The 23,923-nt window shown below is 41.0% G+C and overlaps 1 protein-coding gene and 1 long non-coding RNA gene across 2 annotated transcripts in view; one reads left to right on the top strand and one right to left on the bottom strand.

The window, feature by feature from the left end:
* Window positions 1-23,923, top strand: part of LOC138758608 (uncharacterized) — a 41,189-nt gene that overhangs the window by 7,221 nt on the left and 10,045 nt on the right. The gene's annotated exons all lie outside the window — the stretch shown is intronic.
* lsm4 (LSM4 homolog, U6 small nuclear RNA and mRNA degradation associated) lies at window positions 319-14,099 on the bottom strand. Its single transcript, XM_069927812.1, has 5 exons — window positions 13,998-14,099; window positions 10,780-10,821; window positions 8,626-8,724; window positions 5,541-5,733; window positions 319-2,182 (listed from the first exon to the last, which is right to left on the bottom strand). Exons 1-5 carry the CDS (start codon window positions 13,998-14,000, stop codon window positions 2,091-2,093), a joined length of 429 nt encoding a protein of 142 aa, XP_069783913.1. The 5' UTR covers window positions 14,001-14,099; the 3' UTR covers window positions 319-2,090.

Here is a 23,923-nt window from a genome sequence, read left to right as displayed (position 1 = left end):
TCTTGATTGCTGGCTCAGTAACTTGAGTTACTGTCATTAAGCAGCAATACCACACCACTCAAGATCTGTCACATTTCCCACTATTGGTCTCTGACAGAATACTCTCAGTGTTTAATTAAGAGGTGACTGTTGAAAATCCCAAAAAAGCAAGCACTTGAATGAAATGACAACTATGCCCAAAGGCAGGCTGGAGGCCTCTGCCTCAGGACAGAACTCATTGCAGAGCATCCTCCCAAGAATCCACACACCGTTTCCTCCTGCAGGGAGCACTTCTCGGCATTTCGCAAGTATTGCTTGCTCCAAGAACCATGCCTGGCAAAAGATTTTCCTTTTATTCATTTTTTTTTTGAATGTGTAGCATGTGTTTGACAAAAAAAAAACTGGATTGGTAAATACAATATGACCTTATACATTACACAAAAGTCTAGCTGCAGCTTTGAAAATCCCCTTTTATCTTTAACATATCCAGTTCACATACACACCCGGAGATCACTCATTAAACTAAAAGCAATGATAAACAGCAGCAGAGAAGAGCTGTAACTGACCATGCACGATCCACCAATCTCCAGGCAATCGCACAATCCTGTTCCATCCTTTATTTTGTTGCCAGGCCTTTATTACTTGTATTCAACATCTGGCTGACAATTAAAAAAACTGGATTTCTGCAATGGATGAGGCAATTCCCCATCTCCAGAAACCAACTCACAACTACACCAAATTTCACCATTTGAAGATTTAAGTAACCAAGTCAATAACTTTGATGAATCAAAACTGACAGTACAGTGAAACACCGCTATAACTTGATCTTTGGGGTCCATAAAACCTCATTGCAAAAAAAAGTGGGGTTGCGCTAAAAATCGGGGTTTCACTGTATTTCCCTGTTTAATTTGCATATCTACATCATTTTCATTTCTCCTTTATTTGGAACATCCCGGTTATTCTGTATGCATTTTAAAATCAATCCGGGAGCCCGACCACCCTGCTCCTGTCTGGGGCCCAACGCCAGAGTCCAATGACTCATCACATTATATCCAAACTCGCGTTAAATTGGGGCGCGTAAAATCAGGGTTTCACAATACAGAAATGCAAGTGCTGAGAGTCTACGTTAGTCACAATTGACCAAGAGTGGGAGTGATAGCAGGGGAAGGGATGGACATTCAGTATCTCAGCAGGGGGCAGAGGTGGAGGGAGGCAAACTTAAATTGTCCCACCAAATTCCAGACCCTCCCAATCCTAGCACAAGATTTCACATTCACCCCACCCAAGTCACCAACTCCTCATACACCTCTTTTTGGGCTAAAGATCAAAAGACCAATTAGTGTCAGGAAAATTACATCTCAATCTGTAGCTGAGGGAGCTTTATATTCATGAAAAACAACATACTGGTCTTGGTGAATGTGATGGGAAACAACTGAACACAAGCAGGCAGCAGGTGAAACATCATTATGATTGGCAGGCTTGCCTCACAGCACTCAGCTAAAGGGTGGGGGTTCCTGAAATGTCGGCTCCTGCTTTTAGTCTGAAGCAGAATACCACAAACTCAATGTTGACAAATCTCAGAGCACTGGAGGATAAATACAACAACACACCCAGATGAATCATGGCCTGGCAGTGACTCTAGTCTAAAATTCCCTGAATAAACAGCATGTGTGATGACAGTGGGCTGAGGTGCAGCTTGATCCATGGCAACAACTGACAGCTTTGCTGTAGGATTAACACTCCCAGCAGACCACCCAGGGATCATAGCACATCAAGCACTCTCCACATGCAGCCACGGGAAGCAAAAGGATCAGAATCCAAAACCAATACCTCACACCTCAACTACAGCAGACCAAGTTTTATCTCTGGACTGAATGCCACCATGTTCCAGACTTTAAAATTAAAAAAAAAAAATACCATTTGCAAACTGCTGGTAAATAAATATGCTATTTAGATACCCCTCAGAATTTATTTATAATTTACAAAATCCAGGTAACCAATCTCCAGTCACAGATGTCACACATTTACACAATCTGTACAGAAAGCAAATACCATCAGAAGCTCACAAACCATGCAACCACACATACACACACACACACACGGTGTTCTTCTCACTGCTTCTTCACTCCAGATAGTTTTCCTGGTTTCTTCTCTTGTCCTCGGCCAGCACCACCCACTCCTCGACCACGGCCACCAAACACTCCTGTAAACAATGAAGGGTACAGGTTAAATGGATCCTAAACTTCACAATAAATAACTTCAATCTTTCTTCCTCAAAACATACAAAGTGAAAACAAATTTCAGCCTTGGAGAGTAGATCCCACTAATATCCACTGCAAGTTTGTGTTTTGGGTCTCACTAGTGTGGCGCTACCACTAGGTGCATAGATGTATATATGTGCTGTATGGCCTGGGGGGGGGGGGGGCGGTGTGCGAACTGGGCCAGCAACATGCAAGCTGTGCTGACTCTTTAAGGTAATTAAAGCCTATTAATCATGACACACTGTCTGTGGTTGATTGGTAGTACAACCAGCTCTTGGAATCCAATTTTCGGAGGGCTGGGGAAAGGAGGCAAGAGTGGTGGTGGATGATTGGTTCTCAGATTGGAGACCTGTGACTAGTGGTGGGCCTCAGGGATCAGTGCTGGGCCCATTGTTGTTTGTCATCTATATCAATGATCTGGATGATAATGTGGTAGATTGGATCAGCAAGTTTGCAGATGACACAAAGATTGGAAGAGGGGTGGACAGCAAGAAAGCCTTTCAAAGTTTGCAGAGGGATGTGGACCAGCTGGAAAAATGGCAGATGGAAGTTCATGCAGACAAGTGTAAGGTATTGCATTTTGGAGGACATACACGGTAAATGGCAGGGCACTGAGGAGCATGTAGAACAGAGGGATGTGGAAACATAGATAAATAATTCCCTGAAAGTGAAGTCATAGATAGGGTTGTAAAGAGAGCCTTTGGCATACTGGCCTTCATAAATCAAAATACTGTGTATATGAGTTGCAATGTTATGATAAAGTTGTACAAGTTATTGGTGAAGCAGATTTGGTCACCCATCTACAGGAGAGGTATCAATAATATTGAAAGAGTGCCATAAATGATTTACTAGGATGTGGCCAGGACTTCAGGAACTAAGTACAGGGAAAGGTGAAATAGGTTAGGACTTTATTCCCTGGAATGTAAAAGAATGAGGGGAGATTTGAAAGAGGTTAACAAAATTATGAGGGGTATAGATAGGAGTAAATCTAGGGTTTTTCCACTGAGAGTAGGTGAGGTACAAACCAGGGGTCATGGGTTAAGGATGAAAGGGGAAAGTTCTGGGGGAACATTAGGGGGAATTTCTTCACACAGTTTAGAGGGAATGTGGAATGAGCTGCCAGCTAAAGTGGTTAATGTGGGCTCAATTTTCACAAACAAGAAAAATTTAGACAGTGGGAGGGATATGGATGGGTATGGACTGGATGCAGATTAGTGAAACTAAGCAAAATAATAGTCATAATGTTCTATGGATACACGAGTTCTACTGATCCCCGATCTCCACTGAATAATGGCCCAACCAAGCCCACCTGGGTATGGGTCTCAGAATTATAAAAGTCGTAGGATCCAATGGTTTCTCTAATCCAATGAATGAGCACAGTAGTCAAGAATGACAATTCAGTTATTCAGGGAATAACACAACACCAGTAAGAAATATTAAATTGAGCTGGAAGGGGGAAAAAAAAAACAAAAAACAGGTAATGTTAGAAATTTGAAACTAAAAAAAATATAGAAAATCCATGACGTTAGGCAGCTTCTATGGAGAGATAAATGGAAACATGTTTCATGCTCAGAAATAATGCCTGTCTCCTAGAATGTATACCTTAAATGAACGGGAGGGGGGAGGTAGGGAGGGTGGGATGGGAGGAGGGAGGGGGGGGGAAGAAAATGGCACTGTATATGTGTGAAAAGTAAAAAGTGTGTACCATGGTTAATGTGATTTATGGTGTGGGAAAAAAAAAAGAAATAATGCCTGTCCTGCTGAACATTTCCACCACTTGCTGTTTTATGTTAAGCCCAGGCCTTGTCTCTCAGGTGGCATCAAGCATCTCTCAGTGCTATTTCAAAGAGCAAGCAGCTTACACCTTCCCTGAACAGGGACCAATCCTCATCATTCAATGAATAGTGACAAAAAAAATAGAGAAACAAAAACAAATGTTGGAATTTTGATCAGACGAAGAATTGCTGGATGAACTCAGCAGGTCAGACAGCAATCATGGATAGAAATGGTTAGGCAATGCTTCAGATTTGAAACGTTTATTAAAACCAAGAGAAAATAGGTGAAGCGACATATACAAAGGGAAGGTGATAGAATATAGGACAGAGGTGGAGAGACAGCAAAAGGGAGAAACAATTAGGAAGGGGGCGGAGAAAGAAAAGTTGACAGAAAATAAGCGCAGGACGAGGTAAAGAGATGGAAACACCTACACTCTGTAGGTTTAAACGAGCTTCCTGTAGCCAACCAATTTACTTCTCCCCTCACCCACCCCCACCATTCCTATAATGACATGTCTGACCTTGGCCCCATCCCTTGTCAGAGCAAGGCCAAATGTACACCTGAGGAAGAACACATTACGTTCCTCCTGGAGAGCCTTAAACGGTTAGAGTCTAACCTCTCTTTCCCCACCTCCTTCCCTTTGTTAAAACTATCTCAGATAGTTTTTGCCCTGGAAATGAGGGGGGGGGGGGGAAGAGAGAGCGAGCGCACGAGAGGGAAAGAAGAGGGGGGAAAAAAAGCAAGATGGAACCAAGTATGGAGGGGGGGGGGGGTAAAGAGATGTCAGGGAATGAGACAGCTGATAGGAGTTTAAGCAGGACCTAAAAAGTTACCAGTGATGGAATCTGATAAGGAAGTTGATATGGGAACCATTAGGGGAGAGCTAGAAAAGAGAAGTGGGACAAACCGGGAACATAGGCAGAGGATTGGAAGGAGAGAGAGAGAGACACACAAGAGGCACGGGTTACTGAAATTGGAAAATTTGATGATCATACCAATGGCTTGCAGACAACATAGGCAGAATATCAGGTGTTCTTCCTTAAGTCTAAGAGTTTGGGAATTACAAGGGGCTGGATAACCACATGCCTATAGTGCTTCATCGATCGCCTTCCCAAGATCGTGTTCTATGGCGAGCTCTCCACTGGCCACTGTGTCAGAGGTGCACCAAAGAAGAGGTACAAGGACTGCCTAAAGAAATCTCTTGGTGCCTGCCCCATTGACCCCCGCCAGTGGGCTGATCTCGCCTCCAACCGTGCATCTTGGCGCCTCACAGTTCGGAGGGCAGCAACCTCCTTTGAAGAAGACCGCAGAGCCCACCTCACTGACAAAAGACAAAGGAGGAAAAACCCAACACCCAACCCCAACCCACCAATTTTCCCCTGCAACCGCTGCAACCGTGCCTGCCTGCCCCGCATCGGACTTGTCAGCCACTAATGAGCCTGCAGCTGACGTGGACATTACCCCCTCCATAAATCTTCGTCCGCGAAGCCAAGCCAAGAAGAAGACATCAACCTGAAACCTTACCTCGTCCAGCCCCACCGCTGGCACCTCGACCTTTCTGCTGCTGTTGCTTCTGTTGCTGGAGGCCACCACGACCTCTGCCCTTTGACAGAACTTCCTCTTTTACCATGTCGATGATTTCATCTGGGATCCGGAGATATTTGATGGTGCTGCCACGAATATAGCATTCTGGCATCTTCCAGAATTTGTCCCCATCCTGTGGAGCAGGAGAGATTAAAAAAAATATCAGACACAGAAGAGAGGGGAACATTGGAAAAAGAGAAATTTGTCCATTCAGAAGGATGGAGGGATATGGTGCATTCTTATGGGTTCAGATTTCACTCCACTCCCAGATACATAATCACAAGGGCTTCACCAGGACAGCAGTTATTGCACACTGTGTTCCAGTTCTTTGGATATTGTAAATATACTTACATGGTGCAGCTACCAAATTGTTAAACATATCCAGACATTATTTGTGGAGTGAGTGAGTGGGTGTGGGGGTGTGCTCCATGCCAATCAATATGGAGCCCTCTAGAAATGTCCGAGGTTCAGTAGGGGTAACATTTGTTGATGAATGTCATGACCACATTGAATTTAACCTTTAAGGTCATATGAAGTTCAAAACAAATTGCTTTGGGGTTTATAATCTTAGGATATTATGAGACTCTGTGAGCCCATGAAGAAGTGTGGTTGGTCCCTATCTAATGCAGAATATTGATGCCAAGTCAGCAGAACGATCAGTGTGCCGACCAAAGGAAATCTGGGTGACGTCAGCAAGGCCTCTTCTGCCACCTAGTGGCTACACCAAGAGGAAATAGCATCTCGACAAAGCAAAGTCCGATTCACCAAAGAACTCTTATTCAAAAAAGTGGCCAAGTAACAGACTTGAAGAAGAGTGCTCACAGGCAGGGCTCCAGCCACTGGCAGCTTTCCCACACATCACAATCAACATAGCACATTATCTTAGATAGGCCCAGAGATTACATTTTTGTGGTAGCTTTTTGTGACCCAAGATACTCAGGAAAGCTCCAGTTCCTCCTGTAAATAGTTAACACTTATATATTGTCACACCAGCCAAAAAAAGGAGCTGTTTAGTTTTAGGGTAAACTCTTGTAAGAGCCTATCTTTGGAAATATTAATTAAAAAATTGGAGATTGAATTGAATCAGAGGAAACCATACAGTCCAGAGAGAGGATTCAAAATCTGTGCTGACCAACCTTCCAATGTATTCAGATATCTTCAACATCTCACTCAAGCAGGGCATGGTACCCACCCGTTTCAAACAGGGGTCATAGTAACCTGCTTTAATGATTATGGACCAGAATCACTTACATCAGCAGAGTGAGGAAATGTTTTGAAAGGCTGGTGTTGAAGCGCATCAGCTCCCACTTGAGCAGCACATGGATACGTTCCAGTTCGCCTATCATAGCAACAGGTCTATGGTGGATCCTAACAGATCTACAGCGGGAACCCCCCCTCCCCCCCCAACAAAATTGCCTGGGGGGGCAAATTAGAGGGATGGACCACAGTGTGAAAGGCCCAGGAGGTCCTCCTTTCCCGGGAATTTCACCTGGGTCCATGTAGGGTCACCGATCTCCGGCAGTGTGAAAAGGCTAAGTGAGGTATGAACACTGAATGATCTACTTCATTACTGTAAATACCATGAGAGCATCTGATCAAGATGGTAAAGACTGGAGGCATTTGTAAATTCTAGATTAAATGACTTTAAACTCTGGACTTCAGTCATCCTGATCATATTTTACACAAGAGGATCTTTATTTTTTAATAAAGAATCCAAGAGGCTCAATGAAGTGACCACCCAGTTCTTATCCACACTCATAAGCTGCACATTTCCTCATTCCAATGGATAACCAACAGAGCCTCCTTTGTGCCTTTGACAGCCATCAAGGCAAACAAATCAAATGGGAAACCGATCAAAGCAAGGAGTGGTTAGTATTCCCCATTGCCTCATACTTCAGGGATAGGAGACCACTAATAATCATCTCACAAGAAACCAGTCATCACTGATGCAGATTGATCACTTCAAGTTATTTGCCACAAAAATTATTATGCTCCAGACATCTGTGATCTGCTACCATGTTTTATGAATTGTGTTGTTTTTGCCAAACGGTTCTCATAATTTTGTTAGGAACATAAACAGGAGGTGATATTTCAGCTTCTCAGACCTGTTTCACTCATGTAGTGGCTGGTGTTTAATTAAATCCATTCCCCTTGAGATCTTTACCCCACAAAAATGTATCTGATATGAATCTCTCAGTTGACCCCTCTCCAACCAAACCCACAATATCTTTTTTTAATATTTTACTTTTTTTTTAAAACAAACTCATACAGTTCCAATAATTCACAGTGCAGCAATCGCGTTCATCAAGTATATTTACATTTCTTCTATTGAGTCTGGTTTTATTCCCCCCCTCCACAACACAAAATAACAAAAACAAACACATTAAACATTAAATAAAGAAAGTTAACTTGCATGAATGAAAAGGCAAAAATGCTTATTTAACAAAAAAAACCGAGCAAGGTCAAATAACAAATTAGAAAAGAAAAACACATTAACCCCAGGGTCTGTTGGAGGTCAACACCCATCCTCCAGGTCTCTTCATCTCGACAGCCTGATTGGAATGGATCCCCCACCCACACCCCCCCCCCCCCACCCCGGGAGAGGAAGTGGGGGGCAAGGGAGGCAGGCAGCGAAGCACAGGGGACCGCACTTTATCCTTGTACCTACGTAATACAGGTATAGTTGCCAGATTTAACATTTTTATAATTTTTCCTTAGATTATAAGCAACTTTCTCCAAGGGAGCACAGCTCTGCATTTCCAATATTCCAACACACAATGCCCAGATGAGAGTCTGCACTTCCTGGCCACTGCCAGAGTGATCAACACAAATTGGATTTGAAATTTGGACAGCTTCATTGTAAGCCATATGTCCATGATGTTTCCCAACAAGAATAACTTTGGGTCCTGTGGAAACTAAACCCACAATAGCTTGACATGGAAAGAATTAGATTTCCACTGCTCACTGTATCACTCTATCTGTCTTCTTCTAACCACCTAAAACCGTTTACATGAGAGCCACATACCCTGGATGTACAAATGACCTCGCGCAGGTTGATATTCATCCAGTTGTCACAGCTGACCAGATGACCATTGTATGTCTCTCCATTCTTCAACTCTACAAGCTGTCAAACACAAACATACATATTTAATTTGATGAAACAGAATTTCTCAAAGACCTTTACACTGCATTGGTATTGTATTGCGCTTTATGCTGCACTGATATTGCGCTTTGGACAATCCTCAGTAATCCGATCTAAAAGATGCATAAACTTGGGAGAACACCCTGGTGCCACGCGCTTTATGCTGCATTGATATTGCGCTTTGGACAATCCTCAGTAATCCGATCTAAAAGATGCATAAACTTGGGAGAACATCCTGGTGCTAGCTCCTGTTAAGACCTCCCTTTTGTTGTGAAGCTGATAATGTGCTGTTGATTCTATACCAAATGTTCCAACTGCTGTATTAGAGGTGGCCTGATATTGATGTTGGAATGCTGGTGGGAGATTGTATCCAGTGACCTATCTGATACCTCCAAGAAATAATAAATGCTTATTACTCAAATGAGGCCAAACAAAATGTGTCCAATAGTAGGATGGAGAGCTCCACATCAAAATTTTGCCCCTTGAACAAATAATTAAAACAAAGGCACCTTCAGCACCTGCAATTCTCAGAAAACAGCAAGTCTCTAAATGCACACACAGGAGATCATAAAGGATGGAATCTAGAGGAATTCAGATCGGGCATCCTCCATGGAGGGAAGTATTGTGTCAAGATTCTTCAGGACAGTAGCTCCAAATGCATCTAGTCGGCACCAACTGGGCATGGGAAACTAGTGTCAGAACAACACTAGCTGCCACATTTCATACAGCAAATGTGATCTTAGAAGCTTTTCCATTGGTTGAATAGAGCATTGGGAAGTCCAGAAATTATGAAAGGTGATGCAGACACAAAACTCTATTCCTGGATCTGGCATCACAAACAGCGTGGAATGGGTGGGGATTGGGATAGAATGAGTAAATTTTAAAAAAATCATAGTATTTAACATTTTACAGTTGATGATCTCAAAGAATCTTGCATGCCCTCCATTACTTGCCTTTACTTTTCCTTTAATCTCTTCATCTATCACCCCATTTCTTTTCTGATCAATGACACGTGGTATGAATGGAAAGAAGGTTTATGTGGAATGGAAACTATTCTCAGCAATGTTAACTGCTGAATCTATAACTCAACTTAGACAGGCACCAGGCAGCTTGACTGCGCCTGTTCCACAAACAAGCTTTTGTCAACACATTCTCCAGACAGGCTTAGTAACACCACAGATCACCAAAGATAGTGGATATTGAGACATGCTGTTAGAAAAGGTGGAACACGCAGACAGCTGTCTGAGTGCAACATACCAGCCCGACAGTTTACGGGAGTAAAAAAAAAACAGAATTTGAGATCAGATAGGGCATTGGATTAAAGTCTTTCACAAATTCCAAACTGGTTTCAACAAGTTGACTGGGACCTGAACAAAGCATCTAATATGATTAAGAGTTTTAACATCATGCAGGTGGTGCACCAAGCCGTCAACCCAACTAGTAAATTTAACAACACCTGGTTATCAATCTGAAAAGAGGTGTCAGGAATTAAAGTTTAAGATCACAGGTTAAATGGTTAGCCTAGCAGTTAGCACAATGCTGAAACACCACCAGTGACTTGGGTTCAAATCCGGCACTGACTGTAAGGAGTTTGTACATTCTTCCTGTGTCTGCATGGGTTTATTCCAGGTGCTCTGGTTTCCTTCTATCCTTTAAATCATACCAGGGTTGTAGGTTAATTAGGTGTATTTGGACAGCATGGACTTGTGGCCCAGAAGGGCCTGCTACTGTGATACATGTCTAAATTAAATTAAAAATTAAATTAAGAGCAAACACCTGTGGATCAGTTTCATAACCATGAAAAAAAAGCAAATTGTTCCATTTTCTCTACAACAGCTTGCATTTCTACAGCACCTATACCAGAATGAACAGTACAGGTGACTTTTCAGGAGTCTCGTCATACAAAAATAATACCGAGCCACCAAAGCTCAATTAACAAAGCAACCAATGGGAAGAATTCTACTACTGTGAGCAGGTGAAGATTTATGGGCATCACTGAATATGATCAACTCATGATAATACTTTAACCAGACTTACCATGGGATGATTCTGTGCTGTCTTCAGCAACGAGAGGGGAAGCTGGAACATAGAAAAAAGCTCAAATGATGCCATTTTACTTCACGATTAATGTTGTATTTTGAAAACAAAATACTGACAAAAATTCCCCAGCAAACTCAATAACCTGTCACATCTAATCAAAGGGTTACTAAATGCAAGGTAGGATCTTTTTCTTCCTAGTTTGGTTCACAAGAAACAATTCAGAGAAGGCAGTGAGGAGAGGAAGGAACAAGGCAAGAACTTGCCACCAACACTGATGCGATCTGAAACAGAATATACATATTGCAGTAACAATTCTAGTTAGGCCACCTGTTCTTTATTACAGTAAAAACCCCTCGTATCCAGCACCTATGGGATTGGTAGATGATGGATAAGTAAATTTTCCGGTTACTTGAGACCGTGTGTTGTGTGATTGGCTAACTAATGGCAAGGCACACCAATTTTATATTTCTGTTTTTACCCATTTCTTTTACGTGATTTTTTTTGAACTCTGGATAACAAGGGTTTTACCGTACTATTGTTAACACTGCTTTTCAATTGCTTTAGTTAAGCGCCATGCAGCCCTTCATATAAATTTGAATGCCTGGAGAATATTTAAACCAGCTCTTGCGATATGTCCACTCAGCTCCCCTTTATGAGCAATTAACAATTTTGTTCAAGAAGGTAATTGAAAAATGGAAACAGCCATCATTTTGTTTGCATTGGGTTATGTGATTTTCTTCACTCTTTCCACTGTGTATAAATTACTCAATTTCACTGCAGAAATAGGCCCTTCCATCTTTTTAGCCTCATTATGCATTTATAATCAACATATCCTGTTTTTTTCCCCCAAAACAATATCTCATTAATAGCAAATATACCTATTTTCTTGCCTCCATTTTAGAAGAGTTGCCTAGCTTTCACTCCATTCTTTTCCATCACCTATTTTAAGTGTCCTAAATTCATATTTCTACAACTGAATGCAAGTTTCACAACACCATCTCACAAAAATGTATTGATACCCTCCAATCATTAATGCATTCTATTTCAATATGATAACAGGGACTGATAAGACTACATTTTAAAAATTAACTCTGTTAATTTAATAACAAGTTTAAAAAAAACATTTGCCAACAATGCAGGACCCAAGCCTGAATGGACTCAATTAGACCATGGAGATTAGGGTAACAACTCAATTTTTTTGTCTGATCATCTTGCTTATATTCTCCTAAAATCCAAACATTTCCCTTTCTGAGCCTTGAAAATACAGTGCCAGTGATTGAGATGGGAGTTCAAATCCCTCGTTGTAAGGAGGTTGTATTTTCTCTCTGTGTCTGTGTGGGTTTCCTTCAGGTGCTATTCTGCACAGTAGAGTGTAAGGCAGTAGTTGCTTAATTACTGTAGTGTTTTTTGTGCATAAGGTGCTTTCCAATGTAACAGTTTCGCTCCAGTTTTAAAATTATGCCCACTTGTTCCAGATTTCAATTGAATCCAATCCAATTCTCCACATTCACTTAATATCTTTTTAATAATTTTAAATACATGAACCAGATCACATTTCAATCATTAAACCTCAAGGGTAAACAAACAAAGCACTTGTAACTGTTCTCATAATTTAACCGTTTAAACTCAGCTTTCTAACTATTGTACGGAGAACTTGTGCATTTCCAAATAGGACTTCAATTTGCAAAATCTCCTCATCTGCAAAAAGACATTAAGTGCTAGCTTAATATCAATGTTGATGCAAGGACTTGAGATGTTTCCTTCAATGGAAATGCACTAGGACATCTAAACGTGAGTTCCTCTATAACCGCTGCAATAACCTCTCTACAATAGTAAAGACACACTGTTAACAAGACCAAAGTTCCCCAAATTGCCTTTGTTCCTTTGCTGGTTTGATTCTGTTTAGTAACCCCATCAGTGACATTCCAGCATGAATAAAGCACTCATTCTTCAGCAACACACAGGTAATTAAAGTATTAAGAATGCCACCATATAACAAGGAAATTTTCAAAATGAATGGTAACTATTCATGTTTGTGCTTCCCTTTTGTAACCATCTTCTCAGTGACTTCTTCAGTACATTGCTCACTCCATATATCTGGATCTATGCAGCTGGATGACTGTTCCAATCCACCCGAGAAGATGGCAAATAGCAATGAAGGATGACCTTGGCTCTGGAAAAGAACCCATGATACTGCCTTGGGCTGAGGCATCAGATAGTAACACAATCTGGTGAATCTCTGCTGATGTCACTTTCCCTCACACCTTACCAATAGTATACATCTGGGAGGTAGCAAGCAGGACCTAGTGAGAGTGGTCTAAGTCTCTGCTGGAGTTACAGCGACATTAGGCAGCATCCACTAGTGCTGGAACGATAGTTGAACCTCAACTTTCTCCAGCTGCCTCATTATTCTGAAGTTTGTACCTACTGATGTGAAAACCATTTCAGACTTTGTGGGGAGCTCTACAAATTATTGGAGTATGTTAGACACTAGGCCTACAAATGATGATGCAATTAAACATGCCATATTCAATGTTTATCCAACTTCCTACACGATACACAGTCACTGAGAAGTTATCTTTTGTGTTCAGCTTGAAGTTGCCTACTACAATTTCCAGGAAGCAAAGTTTACTCAATGTTACTGGAACAAAATACAAAGCCCAGGGGTATTAATGGCAATGCAACAGCTGGCGAAATTACTTATAACAATACACTGAGCACTCAAGATGCATCCTTGGGAATGAATTCTGTAGATTTGGTGTTAAAGAATATGGAATTTACATGGATGCGTAACTGATGGCATTGCAGCCTCATTCCTGTTCCTAATTTCCATTTTTATTTTAAAGAGAGTTTATCCCTCACACAAGATCATGGACCAATAATCCAGCCACAAGCTGGATGTGGAGTTTATTGTACCCCCTTCCCAACCCTCATCCTCACCCTAACGCCATCAAGGTGGCTAAACAAATGCAAATTACGAAAAGTTGGGCACCAGAATGCAGAAATTAAACCACAAGTTTAGGTATTTCCCTCATGCAGTGGGGCACATCCCAAGTACGAACTGCCCCATGCCCAAACGAAAGCTCGTTCTCTCTGCCACCACGACCAGCCCCATCCCTTCCGCCTCAACCCCTCCTTCCCCCTTTAAATCTCCATTTCTCCCTCTTTCTCCTTCCCTCTCTCTCTCTCTCTCTCTCTCTCGCCGGCTTTCTCACCATTTTCCTGCCGCTTTGACGAGGCAACCAGCTCCAACCAAACTCGCCGGAATCCGCCCTTCCCGCCGAGTGACAGCTGGCTGCACCAATCCACCGAAGCGTGTCCCCCCGCCGCCGCCCAATCAGCGGTCGCCCTTTCGTCAAGCGCCCCCCCAATCAGCAGAAAGAGGCCGGTCAGGCGCCGCTGTGCCGTAGGTGAGGCTGTCGAGGCGGGAAGGTGGAGTTGTCGTAATGCGGGGCCCACTGGCAGGGCGAGCTCTTGTTGATGTGGGTGGTGAGGAAGAGGTGTCCAGGGCTCAGTGTTTATGCTCAGTATTGGTGAAATCCATGGCTTGGAACTCAGGCAAATCCCATCATTGCATCCTTGAAATGGAAATTTTAATTAATTACTGATCTGGATATTTGGTTAAAAAAAAGATGGGTGTTGCAGGTCACAGTGAAATTTGATTCAAGATTCAGTTTAGGGTCATTGTAATGAAACAGCAGGCCTTTTCAGTCCAGAAGTTGAGATGTCATGGCAGAGAAACTCTGCATAATCACCTACCTCTCTGAATGTGTGGAGGCCGTCTCAGAGCTTCATATTCCAACCCCAATCTCTGCAGCACAGCCCTCCGCCGATCAACCTGAATTAGTGCAGCTGTTTAGGGGTAGGCTGATGATGCCATCACCCCACGACCTATCTCTCCATTCACCCCTCTTCCTCCACTGCGGGAGCCGTCCGCGGGGACCGGCGGGAGCCGTCCGCGGGGACCGGCGGGAGCCGTCCGCGGGGACCGGCGGGAGCCGTCCGCGGGGACCGGCGGGAGCCGTCCGCGGGGACCGGCGGGAGCCGTCCGCGGGGACCGGCGGGAGCCGTCCGCGGGGACCGGCGGGAGCCGTCCGCGGGGACCGGCGGGAGCCGTCCGCGGGGACCGGCGGGAGCCGTCCGCGGGGACCGGCGGGAGCCGTCCGCGGGGACCGGCGGGAGCCGTCCGCGGGGACCGGCGGGAGCCGTCCGCGGGGACCGGCGGGAGCCGTCCGCGGGGACCGGCGGGAGCCGTCCGCGGGGACCGGCGGGAGCCGTCCGCGGGGACCGGCGGGAGCCGTCCGCGGGGACCGGCGGGAGCCGTCCGCGGGGACCGGCGGGAGCCGTCCGCGGGGACCGGCGGGAGCCGTCCGCGGGGACCGGCGGGAGCCGTCCGCGGGGACCGGCGGGAGCCGTCCGCGGGGACCGGCGGGAGCCGTCCGCGGGGACCGGCGGGAGCCGTCCGCGGGGACCGGCGGGAGCCGTCCGCGGGGACCGGCGGGAGCCGTCCGCGGGGACCGGCGGGAGCCGTCCGCGGGGACCGGCGGGAGCCGTCCGCGGGGACCGGCGGGAGCCGTCCGCGGGGACCGGCGGGAGCCGTCCGCGGGGACCGGCGGGGCAGCTCAAAAACTGAGGAAGCATATCAGAGATAGTGGGCATGCAGCAAACATTTACCAGATTGATTTATAAGAAATGGAAAAGAGATGGACCATTCAGCCACATTATCATGCCCTGTCACTCAACGTGATCTTGGCTGATCTCTTACCTCATTGCCATTTTCGCAATCGTAATGCCAGTTGATTACCAAAATAATCAGAAATTTGTCAATCTCCGATTTGAACAAATTCAATGCTTGAGCATCCACAGTCCTCCAGGGCAGAGAATTCCAAAGATTCACCAAATTCTGCATTAAGACATTCCTCTTTATTTTAGCCTTAAATGGAAATAGCGACTATGACCCCAAGCTCGACTTCTTAGCCGAGAAAATATCCTCCCTGTACCAACCGCCTCGAGCATTGTGTTGTAAGGGGAAAAGTTCAGTGGGTTCAAAGAATAGAGGGTCTGGATACAAGCTGAATGCAGGAATAATACAACAGTGATAACACACGCCACTTTTCTCAATCACACGACACAGTGCAACCAGACACATCGGACTTAACACCTCAAATATCGGTAACAGCTTACACCTCACAAGCACCGTTACAACCTAGTCATATCGAACAATACTACTGATACTAGCAACTGTTTATATAAGCATATTACAACCAAGGACTACAATATGCTACCTGCTGTTCCTTTTCTAACGTGGGTACAGCTCAGATGCTATCTACAACTGTTTGATCCCTATGTAGTGCCCACCTTACCAGTGACTCCTCCAGTGTTGTCCACAGCAGAGTTCGTGTCAGAGCCAAAGAGCTACTGCATGTGGTGGGCTTTATAGAACAGTAAGTGGGAGGTTTGAGCAAGGCGATCACGAGGTAATTAAAGGGGCCAATGGTCAGGTGTGGGGCAGATTACAACCTTGATTGCATGTGATGTGACTTTCAATTAAGTGCCAGGTGGAGAGGTCATGTGACCCTCCACAATCCCACCAGGTTACAGATGGAGAGGTCACATGACCCTCCACATTCGACACTAAAGTACTAAGAATTTATGATTCAATAAAATCACCTCTGATTCTCCTGAACACTTGTGAATAAAAACATGGCCAAGTCAACCGCTTCTCAAATGACAAACCTGTTGTTCTATTAGCCAGTCTAGTGAATCTTGTTGCCCTCCCTTTATAAAATGTACGCCTTTTTCAGATAAGAATACCAAAATTGTACACAATACTCCGGCCGAATTTCATCAAGACCCTATATACATCTTTAGTCCACAAATATTCTTGCAGAAAGGCCAAGTATCATTTGTCTGGCTAATTGTCTGTCATCTGCAAACTTACTAACCCACCCACCTACTTTTTTTTCAAAGCCATATATATATATATATATATATATATCTCTATATATATATCTATATATATCTCTATATATATAGAGATATATATACACATCACAAACAACAAGGGTCCAACACAGTGTGGATCACCACTGGTCACAGGCCTCCATGAATAATGACCTTCTACCACAACCCTCTATGTTCAGCCAATTTTGTATTCAAACTACCAATACCAAGGATCCCAGGCATCTGCACTTTTTTTTTGTATAATCAATTTTTAATAATATATAAACAAAAATGAAATATCTGGAAAAGAAAAAAATGTAAACAAATTAAAAGTTGCATAAACCCTATAAAAAAATTAAATTTTCATCCATGCATGAAATTTCTTTAAAAAAAATTAAAGAACGAATGTTCAAATGTTCATAAACCATTTTAAATTTAATGACTCTTTTGTTCCTGTTTATTGCTTAAGAGTTTTTCAAAACGTGGCACCTTGTTGCTGATAGCAGTCTGCACGTCTGCCTGTGCACCCAAGCGATTTCTAGATTTTGTCTTGATTGACAAAAGGGCACTAAATCCAGACTCGTATAAGTATGTCATCGCTTTTTCACAAAGTCTTGGAAACATATCCATTGCCGAACACCAATATTGTTCCAAAGTTTTGCTTTCAAACTACATTTTAAGAACACGATTTGTGTTCAGTTCAATAGGATCTTCCTTCAGCTCTTCATCATCTGACAGATTATCCAAATTTTTTTTTTTTTAATTTTTTTATTTTTCACACCATAAATCACATTAGCCATGATATACACTATTTCTTTTTCACACATATACAGTGACTTTTTCTCCCCCCCCCCCTTTGCATCTGCACTTTCTGAAGCAGCTTACCACAAGGGACCTTGTCAAACGCCTTATTAAGGTCCATGTATACAATATCCACGACCATAACCTCAATTAACCATCTTTGTCACCTTCTCAAAAAAATTCAACTGATACTTTAATCCTGCTTGCCAAGAAAAACTCATGGCCCCTTTTGGTCTTCCAAATGCTCTGCTTGACCTCTTCCCTGCAATCTTTATATTCTTTCAGGGGCATCTGATTGTAAAAACACAATGTGAGAGACACTCAGCTGGTCAAACTGTACTTTATATGGCAAAGATTAAAAAAAGATACATCACCATTGTTTCTGGCTTGAGCCCTTTATCAAGATACGAGCAAAATGTAGGCAGGCGCTCAAACTGTATAAAGGACACTGATTTACCGAGGATAGCGCTAGATAAATAACAGAATGGTACAAACAAGGGGGCTTGCAGCTACCAAACTTTAAGAATTATTATAGAGCAGCACAATTAAGATATCTATCCAATTTTTATCAAACAAGGGAAAAACCAGATTGGACCAGGTTAGAGCTAGATAAAATAGGGGAGAAGGTACCTGAACATATACTATATAAGTGGGGTGAAAAGCTGGTGCAACATAGAAGTTCACCAGTACTGCACCATCTGCTCAACATTTGGAAGAAGATTCACGTCGAAAGGAAAAAAACAAATTACCAACTACCAAAAATTTTTTTTTTTTTAATTTTTTTATTTTTCACACTATAAACCATATTGACCAAGATAAATACAGACATTTTTCTTCTTAAATATATAGTGTCGTTTTCTTCCCCTTTTTCCCCCCTCCCTTCCCTTCCTCCCTCACTCCCTTTCCCATTTATTTAAAGTTCAATCTATAAGATACATTAAACCAGTTAAACAATGTTGTCACTTAATAAAAATAAACAAGAAATTTTACTGAGTCAGTTCTTTTCATTATCTTCTCCTTCTGTCATTTTAGGTGGTGGAAGTCCACGGTAGGTTTTCTCCATTGTGTTTCATGTATGGCTCCCATATTTGTACGAATATTGTAATGTTATTTCTTAAATTATATGTTATTTTTTCTAATGGAATACATTTATTCATTTCTATATACCATTGTTGTATTCTCAGGTTGTCTTCTAATTTCCAGGTTGACATAATACATTTTTTTGCTACAGCTAGGGCTATCATAACAAATCTTTTTTGTGCTCCATCCAAATCGAGTCCAAATTCTTTATTTCTTATATTACTTAGGAGGAAGATCTCTGGGTTTTTTGGTATATTGCTTTTTGTGATTTTATTTAATATCTGGTTTAGATCTTCCCAAAATTTTTCCACTTTCTCACATGTCCAAATTGCATGAATTGTTGTTCCCGATTCCTTTTTACAGCGAAAACATCTGTCTGATACTGTTGGATCCCATTTATTTAACTTTTGTGGTGTGATGTATAGCCTGTGTATCCAGTTATATTGTATCATGCGTAACCTCGTGTTTATTGTATTTCTCATAGTTCCGGAGCATAGCTTCTCCCATGTTTCATTCTTTATCCTTATGTTTAGATCTTGTTCCCATTTTTATTTAGGTTTACCATTTTCTTCCTCGTTCTCCTTTTCTTGCAGTTTGATGTACATGTTTGTTACAAATATTTTGATTATCATTGTGTCTGTAATCACATATTCAAAATTGCTTCCTTCTCGTAACCTAAGACTGTTTCCCAATTTGTCCTTCAAGTAGGTTTTCAGTTGGTAGTATGCAAACATTGTATCGTAAGTTATATTTATCCTTCATTTGTTCAAAGGATAATAATTTATTTCCCGAAAAACAATTTTCTATTCTTTTGATCCCTTTTCTCTCCCATTCTCTAAAGGAAAGGTTATCTATTGTAAAAGGGATTAGCTGATTTTGCATCAATATTAGTTTTGGCAGTTGGTAATTTGTTTTATTCATTTCTACATGAATCTTCTTCCAAATGTTGAGCAGATGATGCAAAACCGGTGAATTCCTACGTTGTACCAATTTTTCATCCCATTTATATAGTATATGTTCAGGTATCTTCTCCCCTATTTTATCTAGTTCTAATCTGGTCCAATCTGGTTTTTCCCTTGTTTGATAAAAATCTGATAGGTATCTTAATTGTGCGGCTCTATAATAATTTTTAAAATTTGGTAGTTGTATGCCTCCTTCTTTGTACCATTCTGTTAATTTATCTAGGGCTATCCTCGGTTTCCCCCCTTTCCATAAAAATTTCCTTATTATTTTCTTTAACTCCTCGAAGAATTTCTCCGTTAGGCGTATTGGTAATGCCTGAAATAGGTATTGTATCCTTGGGAAAATGTTCATTTTAATACAGTTTATCCTTCTTATCAGTGTTAGTTGTAAGTCTTTCCAATGCTCTAAGTCGTCTTGTAATTTTTTCATTAATGGATGGTAATTGAGTTTATATAGATGGCCGAGGTTTTTATTTATTTGTATACCTAGGTATCTTATTGCTTGCGTTTGCCATCTAAATGGCGATTCTTTCTTAAACTTTGAGAAATCCGCATTATTCATTGGCATTGCTTCACTTTTATTTGCATTGATCTTGTACCCCGACACTTCTCCATATTCCTTCAATTTCTTATGTAATTCTTTTATTGATATTTCTGGTTCTGTTAAGTATATTATAACGTCATCTGCAAGTAGACTGATTTTATATTCCTTCTCTTTTATTTTTATCCCTTTTATTTTATTTTCTGTTCTTATCAGCTCTGCTAGTGGTTCTATAGCTAACGCAAACAGTGAGGGAGATAGTGGACATCCCTGCCTTGTTGATCTGCTTAAGTTAAATTGTTTTGATATATATCCATTTACTGTCACTTTCGCCAATGGCCCCTTATATAATGCTTTAATCCAATTAATATATTTCTCTGGTAAGCTGAATTTTTGTAGTACTTTGAATAAATAATTCCATTCTACTCTGACAAAGGCCTTCTCTGCGTCTAAAACAACTGCTACTGTTGGAGTTTTATTTACTTCTACTGCATGAATTAAGTTAATAAATTTACAGATATTGTCTGTTGTTTGTCTTTTTTTAATAAATCCAGTTTGGTCTAGATTTACTATTTTTGGTACATAGTCGGCTAATCTGTTTGCTAATAGTTTAGCTATTATCTTATAATCTGTGTTAAGTAAAGATATTGGTCTATATGACGCTGGTGCGAGTGGATCTTTCCCTGTCTTTGGTATTACTGTAATTATTGCTGTTTTGCATGAATCTGGTATGCTTTGTGTTTTATCAATCTGGTTGATTACTTCCAGAAGGGGAGGAATTAATAAGTCTTTAAATGTTTTATAGAATTCTATTGGGAATCCATCCTCTCCTCGTGTTTTATTGATCGGTAGTTTTTTTATTATCTCCTGTAATTCTTCTATTTCAAATGGTTTTATTAATTTATTTTGCTCCTCTTTGTAATTTCGGTAGTTCAATTTTAGTTAGAAAATCATCTATTTTGTCTTCTTTCCCTTCGTTTTCAGTTTGATATAGTTGCTCGTAGAATTCCCTGGTTTTCATTGATCTCCGTTGGATTATATGTAATTTGCTTGTCCTTCTTTAATGCCAATACCATTCTTTTAGTTTGTTCTGTCTTAAGCTGCCACGCTAGAATTTTGTGCGTTTTTTCTCCTAGCTCATAATATTTCTGTTTTGTCTTCATTATGTTCTTCTCCACCTTATATGTTTGTAGTGTTTCATATTTTATTTTTTTATCTGCCAATTCTCTTCTTTTAGTTGTATCTTCCTTTATTGCTAATTCTTTTTCTATATTTGTTATTTCCCTTTCCAACTGTTCTGTTTCCCGATTGTAGTCCTTCTTCATCTTAGTTACATAACTTATTATTTGCCCTCTGATGAACGCTTTCATTGCGTCCCATACTATAAACTTATCTTTCACTGATTCCGTATTTATTTCAAAGTACATTTTAATTTGTCATTCAATGAATTCTCTAAAATCCTGTCTTTTAAGTAGCATGGAGTTTAATCTCCATCTATACATTCTTGGTGGGATGTCCTCTAGTTCTATTGCCAATAAAAGGGGTGAGTGGTCCGATAATAGTCTGGCTTTATAATCCGTTTTCCTAACTCTCCCTTGAATGTGGGCTGATAACAGGAATAGGTCTATCCTTGAGTATGTTTTATGTCTGCCCGAATAATAAGAATATTCCTTTTCCTTTGGGTGTTGTTTCCTCCATATATCCAAAAGTTGCATTTCTTGCATCGATTTAATTATAAATTTGGTTACTTTGTTCTTTCTGTTAGTTTTTTTTCCAGTTTTATCCATGTTTGAGTCCAAATTAAGGTTAAAATCCCCTCCTATTAGCATGTTCCCTTGCATGTCTGCTATCTTCAAAAAGATATCTTGCATAAATTTTTCATCTTCTTCATTAGGTCAATATACATTGAGTAAATTCCAAAATTCTGAATATATCTGACATTTTATCATTACATATCTCCCTGCTGGATCTATTATTTCCTCTTCTATTTTGATTGGTACATTGTTATTGATTAATAAAACAACCCAACAAGAAAATTTAGCAGTTTCTTCCTTTTGATTTGGTTATGTATTCCATTAATATTTAAAGTCATATAGTTCAACATAGCCATTTCATACTTTGTTTATCTTTCCTTTCCATTTCCTCATCACCACCTTCCCTTCTTATCCATTTCTGCTTTCTTTTTTTGAACACATTATAAGACAACATTTCTAAAACATAAAATATTTCCACTATTCTCATATCTAAAATTCCTTTAACCCCAATAGTCCCTCCCCTTTCTGAGTTGCCCTTTGTCCCTTGTCGGGCAACCACATCTCCCCTCTCCATTTGGATTTGCGAATTCACTTCGCAGTGACTGTAATTCTTTCCCACCCAGCCCCCACCAGAAAAGATTTTAATTTTCATATATAACAAACGTCACTCTCTTAATTCCCTCCTTACTTCCTTTCTTCCCTTTCTTTCCCTTCTTAGTTCTTACCTATACTCTATTTTTTATATATATACATACACACATATACACACATATATATATATATATATATATATATACCTACATACACATATACATATAGTTTGTTGTCATTTTTGTTCTTGTTGCATCTCTTCATCTCTCTGTCTGTTTTGTAGTTGTTCTGCAAATTTTCGTGCTTCTTCCGGATCCGAGAATAGTCTGTTTTGCTGCCCCGGAATAACTATTTTAAGTACTGCTGGGTATTTTAACATAAATTTATAATCTTTTTTCCATAGGGTCGTTTTTGCTGCATTAAACTCCTTCCTCTTCTTCAGGAGTTCAAAACTTATATCTGGATAGAAAAAAAATTTTTGACCCTTGTATTCCAGTGGTTTTTTGTCTTCTCTTATTTTCTTCATTGCCTTCTCCAATATATTTTCTCTTGTTGTATATCTTAGGAATTTTACTAGAATGGATCTTGGTTTTTGTTGTGGTTGTGGTTTAGGGGCTAATGTTCTGTGTGCCCTTTCTATTTCCATTTCTTCCTGTAATTCTGGACTTCCTAGGACCCTGAGGATCCCTTCTTTTATAAATTCTTTCATATTTTTGCCTTCTTCATCTTCCTTAAGGCCCACTATCTTTATATTGTTTCTTCTATTATAATTTTCCATTATATATATCTTCTGAGCTAATAACTCCTGTGTCTCTTTAACTTTTTTATCAGATTCTTCTAATTTCTTTTTTAAGTCATCTACTTCCATTTCTATGGCTGTTTCTCGTTCTTCCACCTTGTCTACTCTTTTTCCTATATCTGTCATGATCATCTCTAATCTATTCACTTTTTCTTCTGTATTTTTTATTCTTCTTTTTATTTCACTGAATTCTTGTGACTGCCATTCTTTTACTGTTTCCATATATTCTTTAAAAAAAATATATCCATGTACTTGCCCTTCCCTTCATCTTCCATTTCTCTGTGTTCTTCCTCTTCTTCTTCTGAGTCCACTCCAGGATCTGTGTCCTTTACCTCTGTCTCTTCTGGTTTTCTTGTTGGGTTGTTTGTTTTATTTTGTTGGGTACTTTTGGTCTTCTTATTTTTATTAGAAGTGTCTTCTTCCTCTGGGTTGGTCATCTGTAGTTTCTTTGATTTCTTATTTTTACTCTCTTCTTTCTTGCTCTCATTATTTTCTATGTTTTCCTCTTGCTGTTGTGTTGTAGTTGTCTGTTTCAGCTGTGGAGATTTACTCCTCAGCTGGTCCCCCCTCCCGTCAGTATTATTTTTGTCTTGCACATTGCGCATGCGCAAGAATTCGTGCATGCGCGGTTGCGCACTTTTGTTTGGCTTCGTGAGCCATTTTTGTAGTC

Source organism: Narcine bancroftii, chromosome 3, assembly GCF_036971445.1.
Source record: "Narcine bancroftii isolate sNarBan1 chromosome 3, sNarBan1.hap1, whole genome shotgun sequence".
Lineage (NCBI taxonomy): Eukaryota > Metazoa > Chordata > Chondrichthyes > Torpediniformes > Narcinidae > Narcine > Narcine bancroftii.
The sequence above is the reverse complement of the archived record's forward strand: the minus strand, read 5'-3'. Positions and strand labels throughout refer to the sequence as shown.